A 21416-nucleotide genomic window follows, 5' to 3' on the forward strand; every position below is an offset into this window, starting at 1 on the left:
CCAAGTGCACATATGGACACCCTTATGTTTGAACAAGGTGTTCGTTATGGACAGTCCGTGACGAGCACAGAAGTCCAATAACAAAACACCACTCGAGTTCTGATCGGGGGGGCCGTTCCTCCCAATCACGCCCCTCCAGGTCTCACTGTCATTGCCCACGTGAGCATTGAAGTCCCCCAGCAGAACAAGGGAGTCCCCAGCAGGAGTACTCTCCAGCACACCCTCCAAGGACTCCAAAAAGGGTGGGTATGCTGAGCTGCCGTTTGGTGCATATGCACAAACAACAGTCAGGACCCGTCCCCCCACCCGAAGGCGGAGGGAAGCAACCCTCTCGTCTACCGGTGTGAACCCCAATGTACAGGCACTGAGCCGGGGTGCAATGAGTATGCCCACACCTGCTCTGCGCCTCTCACCATGAGCAACTCCAGAGTGGAAGAGAGTCCAACCCCTCTCGAGAGAACTAGTACCAGAACCCAGGCTGTGTGTGGAGGCAAGTCCGACTATATCCAGTCGGAACTTCTCTACCTCACACACCAGCTCGGGCTCCTTCCCTGCCAGAGAGGTGACATTCCATGTCCCAAGAGCTAGCTTCTGCAGCCGAGGATCGGACCGCCAGGGTCCCCGCCTTTGGCTGCCGCCCAGCTCGCATTGCACCCGACCCCTTTGACCCCTCCCACGGGTGGTGAGACCATGAGAAGGAGGACCCACGTTGCCTCTTCGGGCTGAGCCCGGCCGGGCCCCATGGGTGTAGGCCCGGCCACCAGGCGCTCGCCAACGAGCCCCACCTCCAGGCCTGGCTCCAGAGGGGGGCCCCGGTGACCCGCGTCCGGGCAAGGGAAACTGAGTGCCATCGATTTTGTCTGTCATAAGGGGTTTTGTGAGCCGTGCTTTGTCTGGTCCCTCACCTAGGACCTGTTTGCCATGGGTGACCCTGCCAGGGGCATAAAGCCCCAGACAACTTAGCTCCTAGGATCATTGGGACACACAAACCCCTCCACCACGGTAAGGTGACGGCTCCCGGAGAGGAGCTTTTTAATCAAACTCACAATTGAAATTTTCATGGGTACGCATCTTTTTGGGTCACCCTAAAAACAAAAAGGATCAGATGTGCGCCAAATGGAGAAAACATATTAAAAGAATGGGTAAAAATGTGAATACATTACAATAACGCTCTTCTCAACGTGCACATTTGTCCCACCCCTCTCACGCTCTCTAAAAATTTTTTAAATGTGCACATTTGATAGTCCAATGGCTTGTTACTGGAGCAACACCCTCAAGAGTCCACTTTTTGTACACTTTAATCGGGGTAACTCTTGGGACAATAATGATTTGTATCATTTGTAGGCAAATGTGTACCATGTGGTATATATTATATGTAGCTTAGGTTACATATTTGTACCATTTCTACAACAATCCGTAACTATATAATTGTACAGATTGGCCTCCAAAGAGTCCTGTCGAGACCAAAACGATTCAATTACCACAACTGATCAGTATTTAAATTGTAACATTTCTCCACGTTCTTTTTATTATTATACTCTGGATGACAGTTATTTAAGATTTATTCTGATTAGTCATTGCTTAATCACACAGGCCCTCTTGCAATTCAAAAAGAAGTAGGCCATTTGGAACAATCATTTTGAACCAAAATCAGATGCATCTGAACACCAAAGAATTTATTCAATTTGTCTTAAGTAGCCAAAATCACAACAGAATCCACTTGTTTGACATTAAATTTGCTAAAAACGTTTTCATTTGCCCACCCCTAGAAAGGATGATAATGCTTCAATGAGTTCAGTGGCTTGTGTCATTCTATTTGCTGCAATTCAATGTGAATAACAAGGACGTCTACGCGGGCTGATGACAGACGCGATATGCCGAAGATCATGGACAGTTAATGATGGCTGGACAGACCGACTTACAGACAGAACTGCAACGATGCTGACTCACCCTGAGGTATGATCAACAAATGCAAGCTACATATCACTGATTTTGGCACAAAGCATGCTGAAATGCCGAGTCACTTCATTCTGGGGGTATTAATCATAGAAGGATTTTGCTATTTCCGTAGGGCAGTGATATTGACGAACAAGAAACTGCGCCTCAAATATCCAACCACACAAAATTGTTGCATAAAAAGGTTGCTCTCGTTGGACAGTAAGAAATAAAGCAAACATGCTTAATACAGGCGACCCGCTGGTCGAGTGGTTTGCACGTCGGCCTCACAGTGCAGAGATGCAGTGTTCGATTCCAGCTTCGGCCTCCCTGTGTGGAGTTTGCATGTTCTCCCTGTGCCTGTGTGGGTTTTCTCCGGGCACTCCGGTTTCCTCCCACATTCCAAAAACATGCATGGCAGGCTGATTGAACACTCTAAACTGTCCCTCGGTGTGAGTGTGAGCGCAGATGGTTGTTCGTCTCTGTGTGCCCTGCGATTGGCTGGCAACCGGTTCAGGGTGTCCCCCGCATACTGCCCGAAGATGGCTGGGATAGGCTCTAGCACCCCCTGCAACCCTAGTGAGGATAAGCGGATCAGAAAATGGATGAATGGATGCTCAATACAACAAATAGGCATGATATGCAAATCAACACGTGTGTTAATCACACAAGCTTTTAGCAGAAAAGCAGATCTGATGCAAAGTATACTCAGTGTAATCCTCTCTGCTGTTTCCACCAAGGACAGAGTCTCCTCCCATGTGTGCACTCCATTCGTAGGTCATCGCCTTTTTTCACACCCTGTCACACACTGCTGTATCCACCTCTCATAGTTGAAATGCCCTTACCAACTCTTTCTATTGCAGGGTATTTGGGGGTGTCAGGTAAAACAAACAAACCTTTTTTTTTCACATCGTCCTCTGTGGCCCACACTCCTGATGTAAGAACAATATTAAGATCACAATGAAGAGCCACATTGCTCCATGTGACAACATCAATGCAGGTTTCAAGACCTCTCTCAAGATCAAAATAACAACTAAAAAAAGAGTATCTTCAGTCGCTCCTGTTACTCCAACAGTTATTATGGTCAGTTTGAAAGTCGAGAAAGGGGGGCCTGGAGGGTGGGGATTAAAAATTAAAGAAACAAATAAATAAATACAGTAAATGAAACAAACGAGCAAGAACTCTAGTGCATCGCTGCCAAATGTTACAAATCATCCATATTTTGTGATGGAAAGCACTGAACACCAACTTGGTGCACCAGCAACCGGATGATGAAAGGAATCCAGCCCACGTAGCGATTAATAAATACGATGCAGAGCCGAAGGTTCGCCTTCACGTCCGCTGTCAGCACAAGTAGCTCATCATCGCCTCCACGGCAGCGGATAAACTACACTTCTGACAAGTACCGTAAACAAGGCGTAATTAACAAGAGAAAGATGGAGAAGTCATGCTAATTGCTAAACTATCGCTACATGTTGCGGGACACTGAAATAAGGGATTGGGTGATGCGGGACACTTGTCACATATGACTGGCTGCAGCCAACTTTGAACATCAAATTAGAAGACAGTTTATTTACGTTTTTTTTTTCAGCTGTATCGGAACATTTGTCAGAACAGAATTGGATTTCTTGAAACTACTTGTCCAATTTTCACAACACTTTGGTTATATAATTCTCTGCTGTTTCTGAGATTATCAATGTTTTTTGTCATCTTAATTAAAATGTATCACAATGGGTCTCAATTGTTTCACACCCCTCAACATTTTGGTATTATTTCGTCATACAAGTCTTAACATGCAAAATGGTTGAACAACTTATCGTAATATGTCAACCAAAATGTTTCTGTGCGACTTTATTTCCCAGGTGACTCTCGACTTTTTTAATGGAAGGAAATGTGTGAAGAAGTAGCTCAACCAATGATCAACCAATTTCAGAAAAATTCTAATCTGGATGACAATTTGTGGCCCACTGGAAGTAGAATGACAGCACTGGAATTGCTTGAGTGTTGCATGTACAATTTTCTCTCGGGAGATTGTACCATGTTCATTTACACTAGTATTTTTTTTCGCTTTTTTTCTTTGTGCTGTGCAGTGTTGTCTTTTCCTTTCTGTATCAACAGGAGATGGTTTCTCAACAAATTACATTGCGGACATTAAACGTTAAAGTAATCTTTGCCTGTCTCTATCAATCAATCTTCCCTCTACACTAAGGTTCTATTTACAGTTTAGAACAATGGTCATCAAAACTTAAGCTGCAGTATCCATCCCTCCAGAGTACACCATTTTTTTTTTTGACAACATGACTAAGCAATTTGACTGTCTTGTCCGTACACCATGCCACAAAGACATGTTCTGCTGCCAGTGATGCATTTAGTGAGACAAACATTTACTTTTGAGAGTGATACTAACGACTTTCAGGAAAAAATGGCTTTTGCAGACAAACCATGATGTTTTGCAATTCGTACAAATTGTTTGGAGAAATGGACTTACTGTTTGGTAAATTCCAATTCTGATCTGGGAAATGCACCGAAGCAACTGAGAAAAACTGCAATAAGTGTCTGGAGACTCTTACAAAGGTATGTGAAACACAAACAGGAAATGAATTAGGACCTCCCAGCATATGTCAGCCGAGAGGAGGGGCCTATAGGGATAAATGTTTCTTAATATGATAGGTATTTATATTACAAGATAGCCTTTAATAGTCCCACAATGGAAACAATTTGCATAATTTCAACCGCAATAGCAGATACAGAAAATACAAAAATGGCATGAAGGGGAGAAACCATTTGTACAAACACAATTTACAAAACAGAAACATAAGCTATCGTTGGTGCTTAAACTATCTCATCCAATCTATCAGCGATGTTATTTTTTTGTTTGCAAAAAAAAAGAGTGCAGAATTTCAAATTTGACTTATGAGATCTTATTAATGTAATAAACTTGCTTTCTTTACTGTGGTTGTGAACAGAATTGGTAAAGGCAAATAGACACAGATATTTCTGACCATGGAATGTTGGAACGCTCATACATGTTCAGTCAGGCTGCAACTGAATCCACCATTTAAAGCTTGATGCAATAAATACATTACCATAAACATTGGAGCCATCATTTAGCAATGATGATGGTTATGATTATGTTGTGCAACTGAACCATATGCATTATTTTATTTTATCTTATTACATAATATACTGCAATCACTGTCCGCTGGTAAATTTCTTGACGAAATGTAGAAAATATGGAAATTCAGACAAAATATTACGGAAGTGTATTTATATAGGCTGGCAGCTCCGCTAATCACAGTCATATATGCGCTTCAGCGAAATGCAGTGGGGGCAATAAACAAGTGAATGGTAAGAGATGAATGCAAAACTCAAATCTGAGGTGGTAATGATTCATTCAGTGATTACACTGACAGGTAATTGCCTTGGTTTAAAAAAAAGTCAAACATGTAAACAAACTCCAGGCATCGTATGTCGAGATGATGGATGGATGGATGGACGGTTAACGAATAAATAGATAGATAGATAGATAGATAGATAGATAGATAGATAGATAGATAGATAGATAGATAGATAGATAGATAGATAGATATCAATAAATCATCCTCTCCCCTCCCCCCGCAATAAGATGGAATCACCCTCCCTGAATGTATGATCATTATCTTCTCTTTCTTAGGGGCACCTTGGCCCTTGGCAGACACCCATGAGGGCAAAGTGAGCATTCAGAACCTTGGACAGTTCCGCACTAAGCGGCCTGTCCGTCAGCTTTTGTGTCATTCACTCTTTGAAAAAACGGATGATTTCGATTGAAAGCAATACAGGCGAAACGCCTTGATGGCTGCTGTGTCATTTGTGAGCTGCACCATTTCTTGTGGACAAAATGTTAACTCGCCCCTAAAAAGCAGAGTGTCTACACAAACACACATACCGCCTCAGATAACAAGTGTGGCTGCAGCGTGATGCTTCCATCAATTGTAAACATGTATGCATTTTTATCATTTTAAAGACCACATACACCAAAACCAAATGTGGTTCGACCTCTCTGCTGCTGCTGCTGCTGCTCGTTGTCAAAAAAGAAAAACAATGACAAGAGAGATGGCTCCTCGCTGAGCTGTGACAACCAATTACATAACGGCACAGAGGGGCGCTCGCATTGAGATTACTGTCCTCTCCACGAAAAATCCATCTCAGAGATATAACAGGCAGTTATTTCCAATTAACAACAGTTGTGTGCTTTTCGTTTGAGTGTTCTTGTTTTTCCATATGGTGCATGGAAAGGGGAGAAATTGTATCAGTGTGTAAGTGTCCATCTTTTCCAGACATGGCCACCATCTCCACCTACTACAATAACATGACAACAACCTTTGAGGACGCCACTGTTCCCATATACCCTACAATGCGTCATTAAACGAAACAAAACAAAACAGATTGTATTTATTTCATACATAAATGGTCTGCCCGATAAAACAATTAAATTCCGTGCCGAGCAACAGAAACACGACATGACGCAAGATGCTTCATTTGAAAACAACACCGTATACAATAACGCGTGCATAATTTAGAAGCTACACAATTGCCAACGATCATGAACGGATCGCGCTAGCAAATGACGCGATGAGATTCCTGTACCCGAGCTAAACAATTATGGAAGGATGCATGTAGTTGCGCATCTAAACAGCGCAAAACGTGGCGCACTCGCTTACCAGATACACACTGCTTGCCGAGCTGCACCGAGTCCAGCCTAGCCTTGACTGCAAATGATTCAGTATTTCCCTTTGCGGTGACAGAAGGTGACCTCCGCAAGACTCTGCAGCCTGATCACGATGCACGCAGCAAGAGGGAGCACAACAGCACCGCACAGGCGTGACGTGGGAGGATGCCCCGCGGTTTCCTTTCAATGGACCACACAAAACTGATTGCAAGACGTGGCTGACACAACAGATTATGATTAGTATTATTCTAACTATTACTATGATTATTATATTTGAATACATTCAATTCCAACCTTTGTTTTAACAGAGAATCTTCTAAGTGGGACCGATTCATTAAATATACTATATATGTGTGTGTGTGTGAGTGTGTGTGTGTGTGTGTGTGTGTGTGTGTGTGTGTGTGTGTGTGTGTGTGTGTGTGTGTGTGTGTGTGTGTGTGTGTGTGTGTGTGTACAGTATTAATATGACCGGAGTGGGTTATTCCAAATCTAGGTAGAGTGAGAGTTTCAACAGAAAGAAAGAGCCCCAATGCGATTTACACTCTCAAAACCAATCACTGAGCAGATGAGGGAAGAGGGGCGTCACTTCTGTTCTTGTCAATCAAGTCCACTTGACACATAAAGCATGAGGTGGGCCGTGGGAGGGTGTGGGTGAGATGTATAGATTTATTTGAAGAGCCCTCTTTGTGAAAGCATCTATGGTGTGCAAACGCTGCCCACTTTCCAATGAAAGGATTTGTTAAGTGTCTTTGCTCTGTAAATGTTTAAGACTCATACCCCTCATAATGGGAGAGATTATATACTTTCATGATTATGGTTTCAAACAGTCATGCACATTGACCCATTGTTTTGCGATGCAGTATTATTCATTCATTCATTCATTCATCTTCCGAACCGCTTTATCCTCACTAGGGTCGCGGGGGGTGCTGGAGCCTATCCCAGCTGTCTTCGGGCAGTAGGCGGGGGACACCCTGAATTGGTTGCCAGCCAATCGCAGGGCACACAGTATTAGTGATCGGGAAATGGCTCTTCATGAAGCACTTGTGATATTTTGTACTCTTCTTGTCATGATTCGGTTTGGGACCAACAGGTGGCACTTTAGGGCTCCCCCTGCAGCTGCACACCTGTTGGTCATTAGGTAATCAGTGCTTTAAAAGGACTCCCAGCCCGACCACTCATGGTCGGGTCATTGTGTTGCTTTTTGCTGCTGTCATGTTTGCTTGTTTGTCATGTTTCTGGTCATGTTTCTGTTATTGATAGTTTTGAGCTTCAGTCATGGTTTTTGTTTGCTACTTTGGACTTTGTTTGCTTAGGATTTAGTTTTCTGTGTTTTATCAATACACTTCTTCAAATACACCCTGCTCCTCCCTCCTGCCTGCTTTTTGGGGTCCACCACCACCTTGCAACGTAACACTTCTAGATCGTGCTCCCGGTTTAAAGATAAGACTAGTGCAATACCCCATTTTCAATATATTTTGAGCAGCAAGACCCCCCCCCCCCTCAAGCAAAAAGCAAGTATCCATTTCGTGTGCGTCAAATTCAAACTTAAAATGGCAACAGTGATTCATAATGAAAAGGAATTGCAGTCGAGGTGCTTTACGTACCTTAACTCCTTGCACATGGAACTCTGAGGGGTGTGCAACAGGTACCACGTGCTTGTACAATATAGCTACAAAGCGGAATGTCCTTCGCTGTGATGAGGTCAATGAAGCACTTGAACCAGATGAAAATGAAGACATACTGTACCTCCAACTTTTTTTCAGAGTGAGAGTGATTTAGTGCTCAAAAGGATGCCGTTCTCAGAAACTATTTTTGGGCAATGATTTTTGGAGGCGCAAGGTGATTGACTGCTGAGCACGTCCGCCTCACAGTGCAAAGGTACAGGGTTCGATGCAGGCCCATGGCTTTCTCATTTGCAGAAATTCTCCCCGTGCCTGCGTGGGTTTCCTCCAGGTACTTTGGTTTCCTCCCATCTTCCAAAAACATGCATGGCAGGTTAATGGAACACACTAAATTGCCCCTGGGTGTGACTGTGACTGTGAATGGTGGTTTGTCTTTGTGTGCCATGTGTTTGGCTGGCAAGCAGTTCAGGGTGTAAGCCGCCTCCTGCCCAAAAAAGCCGGGATAGGCTCCAGCATGCCCGTGACATTCGCAAGAATAAACCGGTTCAGACAATGGATAGATGGATGATTCTTGGATTTGTCAGTAAATATTAAGTTTCCAATTAGAATTAGTGTTGAATACTTTGTTTGAGTTTTACAGCTTCTGAGAGACAGGTAAACACACTAAATTACAGAAATATCATTTCTTTATTATGATGTGGTCAATACTGTAATTTCAACTGTATGGTTTCAAAATCAGTTTAAAATAACTAAATTAATATCTAATGCATAACACATGTTATTAGACAAGATAGAAATTACTTTGAATGCCATTTTATTACTGAAATCTACCATGAATCCACCAAACTGTTGGGATCATAATTTGAATAATGCCGATTTTTTTGGATCAGTTATCCCAATCCTTGTAAAACATTACGAAACAGACAAACTGAGGGTGGGATTAAAACCAAGATTGTATTCCATGATCTAATGAATGTCAGAATCTGCATAGCCATGATCCAAACATCGATCAAATTACCATGACTACATTCCCATAGGGGTTTCAGCCGTTGTGATTTCGACCACAATCGACTGTATCTTCTATGAAAAGGTGAAACATACATTGAACAATTCATTAGGTACTCCGACACAGTTGTACAACCATCATGTTAGATGTTCCAACAATTGTGCATTCAAGAAGTTAATATTTCGAAACTGTTTCCATATGAGCTTGAAAGGCGTGATTGTGTGATATGGGCAAAATGTCATCTCGATATTTTTGCCAGGTATCTTTAACAGTACAATAATGTTATTACTTGTGACCTGTTTTAACTGTCATATGCTTGTGCAGGAGTTTTTTGCCTCACTCAAATTATCCTCAAATGAGGGTAGTTCGAGCGTGTTTTTTTTTCTCCCCCTCTCCCTCCCTTGTTTCTTTCTGACTTTCGGGTTGAGTGAACGCTGGCGCGTTTTGGCTGCCGCTGCTCAACCCGTATTGTTTTGTGTTTTTTGTTATTGTAAAGTGTCCTTGGGTGTCTTGAAAGGCGCTTATAAATAAAATCTATTATTATTATTATTATTATTAAGCAAGTGGACCCGCTCTTAAAACGGCCAAAAAACATGCAAACCACTCACTGTGGCACCCCCTGGTGGGGCAATATGAAAATGGCTTCGTTAAATTTGAATTAATTCAGCAATTATTTCACAAAAGAAATGAAAATGTTAAACGTGTTTGTATTAAATATGTGTAATGACATACAGTATTTACAGTAAAATAATTCGCCATTTATTTCATCTGATAAATAGATTTAGGAAAAACAGGTCACTTGGTCGTTAAAACATTCGGTGTTCCGCATTTAAAAATAATGACGCGGGCCCAATTATGTCCTTACCCTGGTCAAACTCAATCTCAGCAATATCTCATTTGAGGTTTGGGTTCGAAATACTGTCCCAGTGTGAGCGATCATATCTTATTTTGAAAGAGGAAGCACTACTGTCGCCCTCGCTACTACGACTGACTTGCCAAACAAAACCTAAGCTGCTTGCGGAAGCAACACAAATAAATCGGGGTGATTCACAGAAGGTGAGTGGGAATTCTAATTGTCTTTCTCCGAAGCCAATAACTCGCCTCGTGACGCCAGCAAGAAAACGAACAGTCGCTTTTCGGAGATGGCTGTTTACCCGGTCGAATAACTTTTAGAAGGCGTTAGCTCGCCTCGAAGCTAACCGATTTTGACGCAAGACGAATGCTGTGCTTTTCAATCCGGAAGTTCATTGTCCACGGTCCATTCTTAACCGCGCTGCCTTGAAGACAGGTCGAGCAGGTCGGCGCCCTCAGCAGGCAGCGACGAAGTGGTATCTTCGTGAACGCTTGAAAGCTTGAATCAACTTCAAAACCATAATGCCAACTTAGTGCTTTTACAATCAATGGCATTTATGTACCGTACTTGGCTTACTTCTATCTAGAATATCGTCATCGCGATGGCACGTGCAATATACGTATCACAGAGGTGTGATAAACTGATACTTTCAAATGGAATTGTATGCATCTTTTCTGACTTTGACCGATCGGATGCAACCTTAAATGGGCACCACCATCCAATAGAAGAACAGTATCTAGAGGCATTACCAACACTAAATAACAACGGTGTTACAATTAATTGGATAAGAACACATTGAGTCTGCCCATTTGGCCATATGAAAATTTGTATTTCTTTCACTAAATAATACGAATGTAATTTCTTGCAGTACATGTTAAATATTGCAATAATATCTATCGTGTAATGTTCAACACCCAAATGTACGCTCAAATGTGTCATTCCCTGTGTGGTTTGTCCCAAGTAGGAGGAGCCGTGCTACCCTGTGGAAGTCACATGAATGAAAAGGATGAGGCCTGATCAACTAGGAGGCAGCTTAAGGAAACAGCCGCTGCATAGTGTGTGTCCCAGGGTGGGGGATTTCCGTTGTCTGTAAAGCCCCCCTGTAGTCTCCCGCCCTGATTATATGCAATGAATAGTACCACTCCGTCCCCCACCATTGATGGGGACGTGGCGGTGGGCTATGTTTTGGTGCCATTCTTCCTCATCACCATCATTGGAATAGCTGTAGCAGTGGTAAGTCGGCAGATAACTTGATGTGAAAATAGTTTCTATTCCAGTAGTTGTCAAACTCTAACCCAGCTAAAACATACTTAGCTCTCCAAGTACCTCCATCATGAACAAAATTAATATACAGTAGCTTAATAGTGTTAATTAAAAAAACAAAGGTAGAACATTAAGTCCTAAAATGTAGAGAAAATATAAGCCACTATAACATAATTATATCTGTTAAAACAATAACATTGAGCTTAAAATAAGGAAAAGAAACAAATAATGACTCAATTAAAATGTATTGCAATTAAAATCAATAGAATTTTAACCCTAATGTTTAAAAACAAAGGGCACCTATGACAAAGCAACCATTCATCTTCACACTCACACCTTTGCACAATTAGATTCTTCAACTAACCTAACATGTATGTTTTTTGGTTGCATTTATAGCACACCTGATATGTTTTTGAAAGATGTTAATGTCTACTTCTGTCTTCTGTTTCAGGTCTTGTACGTTCGTAAGAAACAGAGGTAAAGATGCAGTCTCCCGCCTTGTTTACAATGGACCTATGATTCATGTCTCCTCGTCATCTGCGTTTTCCTCTTGAATGTTATTTTCTCAGACTTGACAGACTCCGCCATCAGTTGTTGCCAATCTACTCATATGACCCCTCAGAGGAGGTAAATGAAGCTGAACAAGAGATGCTGTGGCGAGAAGAGGACACTAGAGTAAGGCACACTTTTCTTTTTCACTGATACCTTGGGGGGTATTTATGATTGATAATGCACTTGTACAAATAGATTTCTGTGTCGTTTTTTTTTTGTCTGTGGTTTACCTTGGTTGCTTCATGCTTTCTGATGCGGCCAGGCTGTTAGACTTAGTTTCTCACAACTCAGTTCCTCTTATATGAAGGGAAAACAGCTGCAACAAGTTGAGAGAAGAAATCACAAAGAATGTTTCAGGGACTGTTTTATTTGCAAGCACAATATCAAGTTATGTTCAATTTTATGAGCACATGACTATGACTTGAGCTTGGATATTAGATGTTTTAAGAATCCACGTGCTAGGATTGATACCATCGAGTGACATCTATTTCAGCTATGTGAGAAGATGAAGCCAAGCATAAAGTGCATTCGTTTTGGATAGCGATTGCAGGGCTGTAGTCTAACATTTTGCACTGATGCACCTTTTATCTTGGTTGAACAAGCACCAGTTAGGCGCACCAAAATTTTCAACTGCATTACATTCAACATCTCTGTTTTACAGGTTAAATTTTATTAATTGAAAAAAAAAACTGTATGCAACACGATGTTGACTGGTAAATGATTCACAACCTGCTCAACCAAGTTCTTAATTTTGAATCCAGTCCCGCATAACAGGGAACTCATTGAAAAGTCTTGGTACCGAAAGTGCTACTGCAATGCAGTAACGCGACAGTAGTTATTGACACAGGTAGGGCTGGCCAGTATGGCTGTAAAGTTTTTTCATGATCAAGGCTCAAATTTCTTTTTCTTTTTTTCTTTCAGAGCAGCTTTGCATATTGGTGACATAATTTGAGGAGACATTTTCTAATTTATAGGGGTTTAAAATAAATAAAATTATGAAAATATGACAAATGAGCCATTGGTTTTCTTCTTTTATTCACATTGTATATAACAACAAACTATTGTCTGAGCGATTAATTAAAAAAAAAAAAGAAAGAATCTCTTAACCACGGCCAATCAGAGCGTCCCACCTTGTTGGGGTCCCAGGTGAATTCTGGCGAGAGGTGAGGTATATACCCTGGACTGCAACTGTGAGCTAAATGAGCTGTCTAATAGCAATTGGTAAATTTTGGTGTCAACAAAATGGCCGTCAAAGTCATGTTGCAAACTCTTCTGCAGTCATTTTGTTACTTCAATGAACCCAGACCAAATCACAGCCATAAGATTTATTGTGATGCAAATAGCACTGCATATTTATTACGTTATTAATCTGCAGTACTTTGGCTGTTGTCCAAGTCTTGGCCCACCGCTTCGAAACAGTAGATGGCAGTGTTTGCTACACATGAGATAAAACAGTAAAACATAGCCACTCTATTTTAATCCTTATTTGCACTCAATTCCGGTATTGTGTTGTCTGAAAATTAAAATCCTTGTAAAGTGAAAACAAGTCGTCTGGATTTGACACATCACAGAGAAGAGATTGCTGTTAACAACCCTGCCAAAACTCTCATGCTTAAATCGAGATGTCCACTTTGAGTACTACCGTGCATACAGTAGTTGTCAACATTTAAATTTGAATGTAACACTGAAACGTTCTTTTCTTTTTGTTAGGTCGTTCAAGGTTGGGCAAGAAATTATCAGCAGCGTCGCCCTCTTCTGACCAAAGATGCCTGAAGAATCCAAACCACGGCAATGCCAGAGAATACCTGCACTAACCACAAGCATCGTCCTTTGTTTATTTTGTGGGAGAATACCCCGAGCCCCAAATCCTCAAGTGCAACAAGCAAGGCATAATTAGTAACATGTTGAAGGACGCATTCAACCGTGACCGTATTTAATGTAAAGTATTTAATCACAAGCGTTCACAAGAACACATTTACTTCAGTCTTGAATAAGTGAGCTGTTAATGAATGGATATTTTATGTGAATTTCACATTCAATTTCACTCAAGGAATGTCTGGGCTACGTTTTTGTTTTCATTTACACAGAAAACGATGACGAGCTCCGATCTGTGATCTGGATCTTCATGTGTTTTTTGCCAAATCCTGTGAGTCGCGTGGAAGCCATGAAAACCTCAATTTGAACATAAACAAGATCCAGTGCTCTGTTTGAATGACTCCTGCTCCAAATATGTCCTGTGCGCGAGACATGGCACCAGCAAAGATACACCTCCAGCCAGAGATGAATGCCATTGTTTTGACTGTACCCACATTAACTTTATTGCCCTCAGCCTGTTTGAAGCCACTCTGAACTGTGATGAGCTTGTTCGTGCGGGTGCGTCACGTTTTAACAGTTCGATTCATTTGAACAAGTTATGCATTGCAATGGGGAGAGAGGAAATGTGTTGCGTGTTATTTGGTTGAATCTCTTGTTGTGTTCCTCAAAATGTTTTTAACTGTACAATCATGCCAGAGTTGCACTTGTTGCTGAGCCACTGAGTTCCACTTGAACCCGAATGGACAAACTACTGATGTAAATTTGTCTGCACTGTTATGAAGCTTCATTTTTAAGTTTACTGAAAGGAGACCTCTTTGTTGTCATGTTTGCTGAAATAAGACTGGAAGGTGACTGCATTGTCCCTGCATCACTTTCTAAGTCATGACTAGTGATTACACTGGTGGAGTGCTGACAGAAAATATACTTTTGGCCAAAACCCTGTTTTTTAAATTGTCATTCATAAATGTAGATATAGATATTGCATTGAATGAAGTGATCCTCAAGCACCTGAGAACGTGTACTGATTAGATCTCTGACCCTAAATGCCCCAGCCAGCGTGTGGCTAAGAATTCAAAATATTAGTTGAGGTTCTTGCTTGAACAGACGAATCTCCAGCGGTTTCCAGGTTGTCTGGCCGGAAAGATAAAACGGTGAATTTTCAGGCTGAACCAGAAATGCACTACAATATAATCATTCCAGGCTAACTTAATTTGACCTCTAAACCTTTGAATCGATGTTGTTGTTTGTTTATTGAACATAAAACATATATACAGTAATAATTTGACAGAAAATAAGGTAGATAAAAAGAAAGAAATCCAACTGTTCAGATGTCCAACTGTTCAATGTTTCAGTACTTTTTGCACAACTTATTGATCCCTAACAGCATTGCAAAATACTTTTCCCCCTTAGGACGTCCGTTTCAATGCCTTTTTTTGACCCTTCCAGTCTCTGTATATTTGCTGTAACCCTCTGACAGCCGTAAAACTCATATATCTGTGGCTTTCTCCTGAGAAATCCTCTTAGCTTCGCATTGGCAAGATTCAGTTGATATTCGGTGTCTTGGTGCCATGATGTCAAAACGTGAATAGCAGAGGATGATTTGAATACCAGTTGTCATAAAACCAGGAAACCTCAATTTGGACAAAAAATGGTGAAACACGGAGCAGTTGGACATGAAGAGTTAAGACCAGGTCAAATTCATTTCGCCTGTCAAGGTTTTGGTCAATTTAAGGTCCGTCCTGAAATTTCAGCCTCAATCCAAATTTTGCCAGCTAGAACAGACTTTCAAAATGAAGCATATCCCCAATTCCTGTTTTGAACAAATGAGAGAACAACGACAGAAAATTATCTTTATTGACCATTTCATCTCATACAAATTGTCGGGCACCATAGAAAATATATACATTGTACATTTATATACGGTGTCCATTAAAAAGAATGATCCCATCCTCAACAGTTTACAGTATATAAATGAACAGATGTAGATGTCAGTTTGTGACCTGCATCGGATTTTGCAGAAGTTGATGGACAAAAAAACAAAAAAAAAAAAACACTTCATGGCAATTGTTGGGCAAAAAGCAGAAAAGGTGTCCAACCTTAAAATGTTTCAGTGCACTAGAAGAAAAATAAAAACTTACGAAGCTACCACAGTCAGCGAAACACACTTGTCAAGCTGACAAGTCTCCCTGACTTGCTTCTCTCACACACACGCACACACACCAGCCAGAATGCCAGCTTCAGAGCCGAGGCCTGTTTCAATCAGGTATAAAAAAAGAGGAAAACATTTTTTGTAATAAAAAGAAAACCTGTCTGACTCATGCCAGAGTACACAGTAACACAAAAAAACAGTTAAATGCACTGATATAAGCTCCTGAATGAGGTATGAATGTCCAGGCATGGAATAGTCACTTTGCCATTTTCCGGGTTGTAGAAGCCGAGGTGTGTGGAAGAACTGCCATGGGGCAACTTCACCGTTCGTTTTGTTGCTGTTGCAGAAAGCAAAACACGTCTTTAAAAAGGTTTATTTCAACTAAGTAAGGTTATGGGAACCCCTCTCGGTGAATAAGTGGCCTAAAGGGGGGAAAAAAAAAGAGCAGTACCGACTTTCAGTTTTATTATTAAACTGCTTGCGGCTGTACAGTTTGTATTTCAGTTGACTGGGCGTATGCGCAGGCAAAACCGTCTGTAAAAAGCTCCCTGAACAAACGACACGGATACTCTCAACCTGGCACCCTATGCTTTAAAATGGACAACACTTGAAAAGAAGCAGCACACACGTCAATGGTATGAAACTGGAAAGTAACAAAAAAAAAAATCAAATAAAACTAGAGAACTAGTTGTCTCCCCCACTACACATCAATGACAGAGGAGGCCGTTTGATAAGCTAAAACCTAAAATGTCCTACATGAAGGATCTTTCTACTTGTGAGCAGTGACACCGGGAAGGAGGGGTAAAAAAAAAAAAGTATACATACCACCAGTGACCTATTCTCATCCTAAACACTGAAGCTCAACTCCATCTAGCGTACGATGCGAAGGATAGGTTAAACCACATCACACAAACACAAGTATTGGTAAAAATCACCTTTGTCCTGTACAAAACAGAGAAACTCTACAGGCCCTACCATCTCAGACGCAGGTATAATCAGTAAGCAATATTGAGTAAATAGAAAACAAACAAACAAAAAAAAAGAGACTACAAACCATCTTTCAGCATTAAAGAAAATACACTAGCCCACCTTCTCCAATATAAAAGACTCGTGAGATCATGACATGGAGGAAAAGGCTGTCGTCCGTCATGTGAGACTTAGATCTAGGCTTGCGCAAGGTCCAACGTTTTCATCCAGTGCTGTTGCATGAGAAATGTACTGTGTTGGCCCTCACTTGAGCCGAGGGCCCTGTCTGGAATAGTGGCCATGAAAGTGGCACCGGTGTTGGAGATACAGTCCAGTTATGGTTAACAGTAAGTCAGTATGTTAAGTGAGGTAACATGCGTTGTTGGTATTACTGGTCCTCTTCCTCCTCTTCTTCTTCTTCCTGCTCCGATGACTCCTGTGATGCCTTCTCTTCCTTATCCTAAAATGGGACGGGTGGTGGAAGAAAAAAGAAAACACCTCAGTCTGTGCTCAAAAGAAATGCTGACTCAAGTTTCAACGTGTCTTTCTTATGAGAGGATCAATGTCTTTCCTCAATCTTGACTAACAAAACTGTGGCATGAAGGCGACCAGGGGAGGGGCCAGTGACTCATGATGGTGGACTGATGAGTCACAATGAAGCATCCAGCTTGCTTCACTCCCAACTGGCTCTGTTCATTCATAAAAATAAGTGCGGGGTAACTACGGGTCATTTCTCCATGTGACTAATGTGATCCAGGCGCCTCCACTACTCGTGCGCATAACACACTTTTACTACAAAACCACATCAACTTCCTTGATGGGAGCAACATGCTCCTGGCGTGCTGGTGTCAACTTTTATGTCGCTATAGAAAACAGAGATGCTCACGTGGTGGTTTAACTAAAATAAACAGATGTTTTTTCAAGCCGGCGGGAACTACATTATTACATTTATTTCCTATGTTCTGACGAGCAAACTTGCACGGTAAAGAAAGTGGTTGAAAACTGTCATCAAAAGCGACAACAAATTTGGGATCTTGGATAAAGAAGCATAACGAGCCCTGCGGCGTTTGTATTTGAGCAACAACTGTCCGATGCATGTGACTGACCTTTAACCTATTTCACCATAATTGAGTCAGAGCCAAACTTGGATTGCTACTTTTATAAATAACCCAGCCAATTTCAAGAGAAGCAGCAGCGATTGTCATCAGTCAAAGTCAAAATACTTGGGAGAAAAAAGTGACTCATCTTGAAGGATTTTGGCACGCATATGTGGAAAATATCGTGCCCTTAATTCACCGTACTCATTCTAATTCAGTTAGGGCAGAAGGATTCCTACCTCCTTCTTGGGTCTGCCTCTGCGTTTCACACCAGGAGCAGATTCTGCCTTTGTCTTGGGGGAGAGAAAAAAAAGTGTGATTATATCAAGTGCAGTGCAAAAGTTGAGTTTCAGTGCCATCATGCAAAATGTATCCGCCCCATATTATGGTTTACCATATCAAAATGAAAACGTCGGGAAAAAGGGGGTTCGCAGTAAGAGCCTGGAAATAAAAACAACAGTAATCTTGTTTGTCTCAAAGGGCAATGTGCATTTGAAACGCGAAATAATTTGTTTTAGCGACTGGCTGCCTCCAGGTGGCAGCAGAGCCCGAGCAAGGAGATTTGGACAAGGGGCACTGGGTTCAGTGGCTATTATCTGGAAGGCCAACAGGAACTGCACACAGGGCACTCCAGTTCGCTGGCCACCTGGTCTGTGGCTCAAAGACAGCTGGTGGAAGTGAGCGTGAACATAAACCCTCAGCCACTTGGCCTTCCTTGCTAACCCTATCTCACCAACGCCGGCGTGAGCATTTGCCTTCCCTCACACGTACGTACAGTAGCGGCGAGGACAATGCACATGGGAGTACTAGAGGGTTCAGGGCGAGGGAGAAAATCAGCTGTTGCTATGGAGACAACAGGCTGAGAAGAACTTGGACTGTGTGCCGGGTGGGGGCAGTGGGGTGGTGTTTGATGTCAGGGTGGAAACACTATTGCAGCCTCTGCAGCGACGTCGCCGTTTGCATGACATGCTGCAGGATGCGGCAGGACAGGAAGTACACTGCAAGCATCACTCTGTCGTTCCTGTCAAAAAAACGCCATTCACAATCGGAAAGCCATGCATGACAATTTCGGACAGGGGACGGGACGGGGGAGAATTGTCAAGCAAATATTTCTGTCAGACATCCTTGACAGGGTTTAGATGCCAGGAAATAGTCCAAAATCAGAATTCAAGGGTTGGCTGGCCTTAGTAGGTTCTGGTAATGACGTGGTCATCAAGGCTGAGCTGCCGCTGAAGTCGTTACTTTGCTGCCATGCGATGTGATACAGACGTGACAAACTTACTTTGCCCTTGCTGGTGGGCTTGTTTCTGCTGCCCTTGGGTCGTCCTCTGGGCCTCTTCGGAGTTGGGGATTCGCTGGGCTCCTGAGGATCAGGACACTGGGTGTTGAGAAAAACAAAAAGGAAAACCACAGTAAATGAGTGATGAATGAGTTGCAAACAATTTACTCTGTGCTCATAAATGTACTGTCAACGACTGCAATGAAACAGACACACCTCGATGTTCCTACACTGCAAAACCTGTCAGTAAAAACAATTATGCATTTGATTAAAGGACCATCTCCTTTTGTGTTCTTGCGTCAACCTGCACTTGTGAGCCAGTTTACGTCGAATCATCTCCGATTGGATTTCGAGCTTGTTTACTACTGCACCTCTTCGCCACCAAAGCAATTCAATACACTATGCAGCGTGACGGCCATACGAGTCACTCTCAACCTTGCAATGTCAGCCATTGCATAAGGAGTGGAGGTGGGTCTGAGAGGGTTAAAACTGGTTTGGGGGGTGTTGGGTTACAAGTTCCTGACCAACACAGGAAGTTTGTTGATGGGGGTGTCTACACCTCCCATTAATCATGGCTGAAGCACACATACAAATTGGGATTCATAAGGAGCACCAAAAAAATCAAGAGTTGCATTTCATGTGACGCTTGAAATGTACCACGAGCGTGATACGGTGATGCGACACATTTTTCATAATGCGTGGCTGTGTTGCAACGAAAAAACTGATGAGTCATATTAATTTGATGCACTTCTCAGAAAATGTGCAACTAAAAGTTTTAGTTACCCGAGGAAGCTTGCGGGGTCTTCCACGCCCCCTCTTCTCTACCGTCTCCTTCTCCTTGGATGACACTGTCCCCTTGTCGCTCATATTTACTTCTCACACCTAGGAAATAGAAACCACACCTGGTCAGAGTCCCTTGAGAGACAACGCTCTGAGCTCACTTAAATGGGGGTGGGGGATGGGTGGTGGTGTTGGAGGAGGAGAAAGGGGGGGGGGGGGTGGAAGCGGCAAAAAAGGCGCAAAACCACGACGCATCCAGCACTTAAATCAACGCTTCCAAAAGGCTCTATTCCAGTCCCGCGTGCGCCCAAAGAGCAGCCCACGCCGCCTCGCGGATCTCTGTCGGACCGGTTTGCATGGTGCAGCCATGGGCTACAGGCCTCACAGTTGCGTTCAAATACCGTCCGCATCCCGAGGCCCACGCATGTTTGCACCCCACTGGTACACACATGCACACAATAACCCGGGAAAGGTTGGTGTGCGGTTTCCGTGTCGTACCCTTCTCACATTTACGCACAAATGTAAAGAATAAAGGAAGACATTTCCCAAAAAAATGAGCCGGAGAGTGCGAACGAGCCAGCGAAGTGCGCGTCGTGTTTTGTGGCGGGTCAACAGCATACAATAGGCGGCTTCTCATTGAAAGCATGTCGCTTCCTCTCACTGGAGCAATTGCAAACCGTCTCAAATCGTTGTGAGGGTGCATAGCTACATGCAAAATGTGCACTCACCTCTGCCGCTCAAGTTTAACCTCCAGCCTGAATTACACAGCGAAATATCCCCTTTAAGCCCGGTGCTTATACCCAGTTAAAGAGCCCTGCACCGACCTACAAAGCCAGCCAGTCGACACACAAACACCCAGCCCGCCCCTTTAAATCCAAGATCATGAAGCATCAAAAGCAATTTAGCATTGAGGAAGAGTTGTTTTTACGGATACGACGCGTTTTTCCTACCAGGAGTTTAAGCGGTATATTCCAACGTGGTCCTAAAAATAGCATGTGCGTCTCCTCTCCGGCAGATAAAGGAAAAGGCGCCAGTCAGGAGGCGTTTGGGGGCAATATAAAGAGCCGCCCTCATGGGAGCAGGAGGACTGGGGGCGGAGATATGATAAGTGGGCCACCAACGGCACTAGACCGGCGCGACCCCCCAATACCGCCCCCCACCCCCGCCCCCGGGGCTCGGCAACACAATAAAATGTACGTGCACCACGCACACTACAACTACTGTTGAACATTGCGCGTAACTACAATGGTTGGGGGTGTTAAAACAAAATACAAAATGTAACTGGTTGTTGTTAGAGAAAATTGTGTGTTGTATTTTAATTATTTAGCTTAAAATTAATCAAGAAAAAGAAATTTTGTGGGCATTTTTTTTTCTGACTGCAACCCACTGTA

The 21416-nt window shown here is 42.7% G+C and overlaps 3 protein-coding genes across 8 annotated transcripts in view; 1 reads left to right on the forward strand and 2 right to left on the reverse strand.

Annotated features, from left to right (window-relative positions):
- The window catches only part of pacsin1a (protein kinase C and casein kinase substrate in neurons 1a), a 30285-nt gene extending 23481 nt beyond the window's left edge, over positions 1-6804 (reverse strand). Inside the window, exon 1 of the mRNA XM_086115272.1 lies at positions 6636-6804. The gene's annotated coding sequence lies outside the window, so the exon portion shown is untranslated. The remainder of the gene's footprint in view (positions 1-6635) is intronic.
- A 3441-nt stretch (positions 6805-10245) lies between these two features.
- smim29 (small integral membrane protein 29) lies at positions 10246-14698 on the forward strand. Of its 3 annotated transcripts, none has more exons than XM_086115330.1 (5): positions 10246-10327; positions 11089-11357; positions 11839-11864; positions 11957-12062; positions 13650-14698. In XM_086115330.1, the coding sequence occupies exons 2-5, from the start codon at positions 11253-11255 to the stop codon at positions 13710-13712; spliced, it is 300 nt and encodes a 99-aa protein (XP_085971456.1). In that variant the 5' UTR covers positions 10246-10327; positions 11089-11252; the 3' UTR covers positions 13713-14698. The 3 variants fall into 3 exon arrangements, with proteins under 3 accessions (XP_085971456.1, XP_085971447.1, XP_085971465.1); XM_086115339.1 differs by having other exon boundaries at positions 10271-10327; positions 11086-11357; XM_086115321.1 differs by having other exon boundaries at positions 10259-11357.
- Positions 14699-15590: 892 nt separating this feature from the next.
- On the reverse strand, positions 15591-21109 carry hmga1a (high mobility group AT-hook 1a). 4 transcript variants are annotated; one of them, XR_015101353.1, is made up of 6 exons: positions 20976-21109; positions 20029-20127; positions 19249-19344; positions 18361-18987; positions 18206-18259; positions 15591-17329 (listed from the first exon to the last, which is right to left on the reverse strand). XR_015101353.1 is itself a non-coding variant. In XM_086115293.1 (5 exons), the coding sequence occupies exons 2-5, from the start codon at positions 20110-20112 to the stop codon at positions 17258-17260; spliced, it is 306 nt and encodes a 101-aa protein (XP_085971419.1). In that variant the 5' UTR covers positions 20113-20127; positions 20976-21109; the 3' UTR covers positions 15591-17257. The 4 variants fall into 4 exon arrangements, 2 of the variants coding, with proteins under 2 accessions (XP_085971419.1, XP_085971428.1); XR_015101352.1 differs by having other exon boundaries at positions 18206-18987; XM_086115293.1 differs by lacking the exon at positions 18361-18987.
- Positions 21110-21416: the final 307 nt, after the last annotated feature.

The sequence above is a fragment of the Hippocampus guttulatus genome, chromosome 1, assembly GCF_054856545.1.
Source record: "Hippocampus guttulatus isolate MCC_2025c chromosome 1, RoL_Hgut_1.0, whole genome shotgun sequence".
NCBI lineage: Eukaryota > Metazoa > Chordata > Actinopteri > Syngnathiformes > Syngnathidae > Hippocampus > Hippocampus guttulatus.